The 8,349-nt window shown below is 37.1% G+C and overlaps 1 protein-coding gene across 2 annotated transcripts in view; it reads left to right on the top strand.

Moving 5' to 3' along the window:
* Positions 1-7,581, top strand: part of RERG (RAS like estrogen regulated growth inhibitor) — a 135,153-nt gene extending 127,572 nt beyond the window's left edge. For both annotated transcript variants that reach the window (XM_017873674.1, XM_017873668.1), the window contains exons 4-5: positions 3,982-4,055; positions 5,854-7,581. In XM_017873674.1, coding sequence (XP_017729163.1) covers positions 3,982-4,055; positions 5,854-6,261 — 482 coding nt within the window. In that variant the 3' untranslated portion in view covers positions 6,262-7,581. The remainder of the gene's footprint in view (positions 1-3,981; positions 4,056-5,853) is intronic.
* The last annotated feature ends 768 nt before the right edge of the window (positions 7,582-8,349 follow it).

Genomic DNA, 8,349 nt, shown 5'->3' with positions numbered 1-8,349 from the left:
ATTTTATATATTTATATATATATATACACTTCTAATCATTAGAACCAAATCTGATATTTTTAAGATCCATGCATTTTTCTCTATTTACTTCTAGTTTTCTACATGGTATTCTTTACTATGCCACATTTAACTAATCTCCCCAATGATAAACACCTAAGTTGCCTCCAATATGAGCTACTGCTAATGTCACTAGGGAAAACATACCTTTAAATCGGTGATTTTCAAACTTTAGCATGCACCGTAATCACCTGGGGGACTTGTTAGAACCCAGATTGCCCATAGGTCTCGGGTGGAGCCTGAGAATTTGCATTTCTAACAAGTTCCTAGGTGAGCTGGATGTTACTGGTTCAGGCAGTACACTTGGAGGCCCAGTGCTGTAAGAACCTGGACCGGGTTTTTTCTAGTGCATGTACCTGAGAGGGAGATTGCTGAATCATAAGGTAGGCCCACATCAAATTCTACTGAATTGCTCTTCAAAATGATGTACCAGTCTACACTCTCATTGCCGGTGTAGAGAAGCTGCCTGTAACCTAGTCAGGCATTATATTACCTCGTTTTATAATTTTGCCAATCTTTTGTCATAAAATCATTTTATAAGCTTCTCTCTGGTAAGTAAGCAGGTAAAACATCATTTGATATATGTTTTCACTAATTGGGCATCCTCCTCTGTGAATTTCCTCTTTGTATACTTTGGCCGTATTTCTTTCCTGTTCACTTATCTTTTTAATTTCTAAAATTTCTTTCATACCTTAGATATTAATCAACTTTTTGCTTATGATATTACAAACATGTTTTCCAGTCTTTAGCCTATTTAATATTGCACAAAATTCTTAATTTTAATGTAGTCAACCCATTTATTTTTTGTCTCTCTCTCTTTTTTTTTTTTTTTGTCTGTACATGAGCTTTTATATTTTCTTTTAATTTTTTTAACTTTAGGTTTCACTCTTCAAATCTAGGTAAGTTTAGATCTCTAACTCATCCAGATTTACTTTTAATAGATGCCCTAGAAGCCCAACTTTATTTTGTGCATTTAGTGGCCAATTCTTTCTTATTGGTTCTAATCCGAATGCTACTGTTTGAACCATTTATTATTTCCCTAAGGGACTTGTGGTGCCACCTCAGTCATATACTAAGTTCCTATATAAATATGAGTCTATTGTTAAGGCCTTGGTAAATTTGTGCATTCTGATATTAGTACCACACTGTTTGGAGTAATGTTATATAGTATTATATAATTTTAAATAAATTTCTTGAGCTTCTCAAAAAGTCCACCTGGACATTTCATTTGAATTGCGTTAAATTCTAGATTAATTTTGGGGAAAACTGACATGTTTTAAAAATGTTGTTTCTCCATTTTCCTAGGATTTTCTTATTTATTCAAGTCTTTGTTTTCTGTTATAAAGTTCTAAAATTTTCTATTCTAGAAATTTTTTGTTTTGTTTTGGAGGGTTTTGAAGGGTTTTGTATATTTTTATTACTTCCTAAATATTATTTATTTTACTACTATTGGGAGTAGCTTCCTGTTTTCTCTCACCTCTCGTGCATGGCTTTTGCTGATACAGAAGAATGCTAGTGATACTGTATTTTTATCCCAGAATTTATGAGCTTGAAATTATTGCTTATAAACTTCATATTATTTTGTTTTTATTTCAGCAGAACGTACACTTTCCTCTTTTTATGCTAAATTTTAATTGCATTGTCTTTCTTAATTTAATGGCAGTATCATCAGATCTTTACAGCTCTGCCCTCTTTTTATATCTTTTCAAATGCCATGCTTTGGTTTTGATTTCTTTTTCATGATGTTTTTTATTTTCTTTTCTTATATTGTCTTGAATGTATTCTGTTTCTTCTCTTCTAATTTATTGAGTTGACTTTTTCTAGATTTTTAAGAGTTATATCATCTTCTGGAATCAGACAAGTGCATTAGTACACACATACTTGTTTCTGGCCTTTTCCCCCATCTTCACCCTAATATACTGAGAGAATCATCTAGAATTCTAATGCCGGATTGATTTTGATGTAGTTTTATTGTTTTCATGGACGCCTTGAATTCAGTTTCACTGGCAAAAAGTTCTACATCGATCTGAGTCGTATCTTTTTGTAGGTGATGTGCTTTATTCCCTAAATCCCTTTAGACATTTTTGTCATTGATATCCTTAAATTTTGTTGTAATAGGTTTAAATATGGAACTTTTTCCTCATGTGTCCTGCTAGTTCCTTTAATCTTAAATCTTTCTTTGTTCTCTCACGTAGGGAAATTCTCAGCCGTTACAACCTCAATAATTTCCTCTCCCCTATGTATTTTATTCTCTCCTTTGAAGCTCATTTTATAAAGGATACTAAGATTTCTTGTTCTATTATCCATACCTCTTATTAAATTTTACTTTTACATGTTCCTTTGTTTTACTTACTTACACTTACTGACACTTCTGAGAGAGTTCCTCAACCTGACTCTCATCAGGTCAGTCATTCATTCAGTTCTTTATTTCTATTATTCTAGTTTTCATACAGAGAAGCACCAGTTGGCACTTATTTTTGACCTGTGGTTTCCATTTTATGTGATGAGGGGCATACTCAGGGTCACCCAGTCTTCTTGCACCTGCTAACTTCTCCTTCCCCTCACATAGCTTGGTGACCACTCTGCTGTTGATCCACCAGCCTCCAGCTGGTACTGAGCATCTGCCATTTTTCTGCTTTGAAGAGGCAGCATGAGCAAGAGGACTCCATATAGTCCCACCTCCCCTCCATGCTGCCCAACCCTCCTCTACTTTGGATTACTGTTCCTCACCAATCTGGGGTCTGACCACCTTTTACTACCCCTAGAGTTTCTTATAGTTTTTTTGTTTTGTTTTGTTTTGTTTTTTTGAGATGGAGTCTCGCTCTGTCGCCCAGGCTAGAGTGCAGTGGCGCGATCTCGGCTCACTGCAAGCTCCACCTCCCGGGTTCACGCCATTCTCCTGCCTCAGCCTCCCTAGTAGCTGGGGCTACAGGCGCCCGCCACCACGCCCGGCTAATTTTTTTGTGTTTTTAGTAGAGACGGGGTTTCACCATGTTCGCCAGGATGGTCTTGATCTCCTGACCTCGTGATCCGCCCGCCTCGGCCTCCCAAAGTGCTGGGATTACAGGCGTGAGCCACCGCGCCCGGCCAGTTTCTTATAGTTTTACATCATTTGGCAAGAACCATTCAACTCCTGGTATTATCTGTTACATTTCCAGAGTTGAGGTTTGAAAGGAAATTGGTAGCTTCAGTTGGTATGTTATCTTGTTAGAAATAGCAGTTTCCAGAAACTAGATTTTTAGAAGCACCAAGGCATTTTGTGAAAATCACCTTCTCAATTGACATTGTAGAGGTCTCATTATAGAAGGAAAAGAGCACCAGGGACCTGTCTTTTCAGAAAAATAAAATGGAATCTTCAGAGGAAAGGATAGGGCCAGGCACGGTGGCTAAGGCCTGTAATCCCAGCACTTTGGGAGGCCAAGGCAGGAGGATCACTTGAGGACAGGAGTTCAAGACCAGCCTGGCCAGCATGGTGAAACCTCGTCTCCACTAAAGATACAAAAATTAACTGGGTGTTGCGGCAGGCACCTGTAATCCCAGGTACTTGGGAGGCTGAGACAAGAGAGTCGCTTGAAACCCGGGTTTCAGTGAGCTGATATCGCACTACCGCACTCCAGCCTGTGCAACAGAGCTAGGCCCTGTCAAAAAAACAAGAGGAAAGGATAGGGTAGCAAAGATGCAAAGAGATTCCCCCTATTCTATACTCTGAAAGTTGGCAGCACCCATGTTAGAACTTGGTATGCCCGGGAGCTAAGTATGAAGATTCTACATTTTTGCACATCCATCCTCTCCTTCCTAGACTACACAGTTCCTTATGCTGTAAAATCAGGAATACTTTTCCCATGCCCATTTTCAGTTTTAAGGATCAAATTAAATCTTACATGTATTTACCTTTTTGCCTTTTTTATTTGCTCATTCCCTTAGAATCAACCTACCGACACCAAGCAACCATTGATGATGAAGTTGTTTCCATGGAGATACTAGACACTGCTGGTCAGGTGAATAAAGAGTTCAGCTAAAATATTTTTCTGGATCAAATAAAACTGAGAAATCTATGCTATGAACAAAAATAAGGCACTTTTCTTCAACTAAATTTTGCATGCCTAAAACCTTTTTCTCTAATTAACTAGTCATTTTATATATTAACGTATTTGTAAATATCTGTATGTGCATCCTTATGCAAACTGCCCAGTGTTTCAAGAGGGTTTTGAACATACTATAATATTCACATATCATCTAGGTTAGACTCACTCACCTATATTTTGTGGCATACCAAGATATTAATAAGTTTTCATGGTCAAATGTGTTTTGAAATACTCAAATGAAGTTAAACAGGTGTCTTTACTGAAAGAATTCTCAAAATCTCTAACATGCGTATGTGTGAGTCTTTAAGAAAGAGATTTAGTATATATTGTATTCTAAACTTACATGATATCATATAAGTTTGTTTGTTTCAGAATACTTTATTTTAGGTGTCTTTCTTGTAGTATTTGGTATTAGGTCAGTCACTTCTGAGATTACAAAAGGGTTCATAGGTAGGTTTAGTTTTCAGGTATAGAAACGGTCACTGGTGGGGCACAGTGGCTCCCACCTGTAATCCCAGCACTTTGGGAGGCCGAGGCAGGAGGATCATGAGGTCAGGAGATCGAGACCATCCTGGCTAACACGGTGAAATCCCATCTCTACTAAAATACAAAATTTAGTCAGGCGTGGTTGCAGGCACCTGTAGTCCCAGCTACTCAGGAGGCTGAGGCAGGAGAATGGTGTGAACCCAGGAGGCAAAGCTTGCAGTGAGCCCAGATCGTGCCACTGCACTCCAGCCTGGGCAGCTGAGTGAGACTTCATCTCAAAAAAAAAAAAAAAGAAATGGCCACTGGAATGAGAGAAAGCTGAAGTTTTCCATGGTACTTTATCAATGACCTGTGATGCCCAAAAAGACTTGAATCAAAGTGTTTAAACCAAGAAATGTTCTCGAAATGAATTACCCACTTTTCCATCTCATCACCACCTACTTATTCTCTGACCTTCACAGAGCACTGATTCTGAAGAGAGGCAGCAGGGAAGTGCATGCCTCCAGAAGTCATTTGAACCTGGGAAAGCAATGCTTTTTCAAATCATACATGCCACTTTCCTATGAAGGAGTGATAACCCAATTTGAGAATCAGTTCTATAATAGAGTTTCTGTCATTGGTACTACATGACATTTTGGGGGCTCTGACATAGGAAAAGAAAAAAAGCCAAATCCTTTAGCATAGAGTTGGATTCTCTAAATAGTTTGTCACAGTTTTACTGGAAGCTAATTGTCTATAATCTGAAGAAAGAGAAAATTAAAACAACAAACCAAAAAAGTAATAAACAAACCAAAATGGCATCTTGCTAAATTTTGACTCTAACTATGATACTTAAAAGGTGGGATAGGGGCTGCTTGTCTGTTAAAAAAATGCTAATTCCTTAATTGTGATGAAAAGTCTCAAAAGTGATGTGCTTAACTAAGATTATAATTTCTTTTTAGTTCTTGTGATTACAGATTTAATGATATGGCAAGAAAAAAAATAAAAGCAGAAAGGTAAAATCTGTTGAATTAGAAAATATTCAGTTCCCTGAAATATGTTGAGATGAATAAGTAATGACTGTATTTAAAACTTATTCAGAAGGTTTGTACAATTAGAGTACCACGACATTTTAATGACTTTGGATATAAAGAATAGTAATTAAGGGATTACTGTCAGCATTACCAGCATCCATCTATTTTGATTATTTCCAGGTCTCTTGACGGCCATTTTTCTTTGCCAACAGGAAGATACCATTCAGAGGGAAGGACACATGCGATGGGGGGAAGGCTTTGTGCTGGTCTACGACATTACTGACCGAGGAAGTTTTGAGGAAGTGCTGCCACTTAAGAACATCCTAGATGAGATCAAAAAGCCCAAGAATGTGACTCTTATCTTGGTTGGAAACAAAGCTGACTTGGACCACTCCAGGCAGGTTAGCACAGAAGAAGGAGAGAAGCTGGCTACAGAGTTGGCTTGTGCTTTTTACGAGTGTTCTGCCTGCACTGGAGAAGGGAACATCACAGAGATATTCTATGAGTTGTGTCGAGAGGTGCGTCGCCGGAGGATGGTGCAGGGCAAGACGAGGCGACGCAGCTCCACCACGCACGTCAAGCAAGCCATTAACAAGATGCTCACCAAAATCAGTAGTTAGGCAGCCCAGCTGAGGTGGACCACATAATTGGAAACACTCTTCCCCTGCTGTTCCCCTTTCAAAAATAAAACGAAATATTGCATTCTTTGTTTTGATTCTGGGAAATGTCTGGGCTTCCCATTGTTCCCAGCCTCCCGTAGGTTGGGAAGTTTTAGCGTGTTTTATGCAATTTCAGTGCTAACAACTTCTTCCTTTCCTGCTTGAATAAAGATACACTCTAATGGCATTTGAACATGTAATCACCAGAGATTCTGAAATGACTGGTTTATATTAAGCTATTTTTAGGCATCTTCACCTTGCTTAAGTAGGTTGAAGTTTTTTCAAAGGCATTTAAAAATTCAATTTCTTGTCAGATACTACAAATAATTGTCTTAAAACTCTAAGATAACAGAAAATACAGGAAAAACACAGGAGAAGAAGCTGAGCTATTGGAACAGGAAGTAGAAAGAACTCTAGTTTCTGTCTGAAGTGAAGATTTTCTGAATTATCTAACATCATTTAGGTTTTCTTTAACATTTTATTTTGTTCTTAAGTTCAAGCATCTTCTCACTAATGTTTTTCACTATAACAGAGAATTCGTTTCAATTTGAGTTGGTTCTCTCAATGATCTATTGATCATTACACCCTAATTCTCCTTCCGTGGCTCAAACAGTATTTTCGCTATAACAAAGGCAGCAGGAAATTCAGACCCTGCTGGGCCTTTTTTCATTAAGTCAGGGTGATGTAAAAACATTGGAAATCTTTTCACCAAACCCTGACTTTATCGAATGCTAGTAGAAGATGTAGAATTAGAGACATCTTATTTGTTTATCACCTTAGCAGAAAAACCATAGTCCAAAAAACAAGAAAATTAAGAATGGAGCTTAACCATGCCTCCATTGGGAAGTCTAGGCTTTGCGTCAGGTACAGTAAGAAAAATTAGCCTCTGATTCATTAAGTCTGCCACATAACTTGTTTTGATATTTTGGATACATTAACTCACTTAGGAAAATTCAGAAAACAATGGGTGATTAAAGTTCATTACAGCTGAATAAATGTGTCTAAAACAGATTCTTATATTCTGAAAGTATAGTCTACAACTGATAAAACTTTGTGATTCTTTTATCCCCCATTATGCCCCTATACACCAAGATTTGGGTACTTTATTTTAGTAGAAAATATATATCTTTTACATATGTATGTATTTATAAATGCATAGATATATGTATAAAAATTTGTAAGAGTTGGAGGCATTAATTCACCAATGCATTTGGACAACTTGGTGTAACTGATTTTATTTTATGTGACTATAATAAAAAGCATAGTTTTCTCATTCTGTCATATTTGGGTAATCTTTCTTGTGATAACATGAAACAATTATAATTTGAAGGGAGACACGAGGAGACAACTGAACTGCAAAATTGACAAATCATATAGATGTAGAATTAGAGACATCTTATTTGTTTATCACCTTAGCAGAAAAATCATAGTCCAAAAAACAAGAAAATTAAGAATGGAGCTTAACCATGCCTCCATTGGGAAGTCTAGGCTTTGAGTCGGGTACAGTAAGAAAAATTAACAGCTCCTGTTGATTAGCTCCTGTTGATTAGAATAGCTGCTTTTGGAGTCTTTAGGTGCTATTTTAGGCACTTTGTATATTCTCAAATCTTCACAATCACTCTGTGCAAGACTAGTACTATAAGCACAATTATAGAGATAAAGATATTGAGTCACAAGCGGAAAAATGTAGTAAAGCCAATTTTGCATAGCTATTTAGTGGGTAGAACCAGGATTTGAACCCAAAGAGTAAAAAGTTTGGATTCTAGACTCTGCATTATTATCAGTTATATACTTCTTATCCTTGAGCTGTAGCAGGGAAGATACTGAAGCAGATAATTCACTTTATTTATGTTTTTGTTTACTCACTACAAATATTTATACATGTTGGACACATAACTTGATACAAATAAGTCTATTTGATGGTGTCTAATCTGAGCCTTAAAGTATCCATGAGAGTTATCCAAGAAAGAAATATGGTAAAGATATTCTAGGCAAAGGAAATAGCATGGAATCAAAATATAGAGACATGAACATGACGGTAAATGTGGT

This window comes from Rhinopithecus bieti, unplaced genomic scaffold (assembly GCF_001698545.2).
Source record: "Rhinopithecus bieti isolate Rb0 unplaced genomic scaffold, ASM169854v2 scaffold_110, whole genome shotgun sequence".
Taxonomy (NCBI): domain Eukaryota; kingdom Metazoa; phylum Chordata; class Mammalia; order Primates; family Cercopithecidae; genus Rhinopithecus; species Rhinopithecus bieti.
This window is presented reverse-complemented; position numbering and strand designations above follow the sequence as displayed.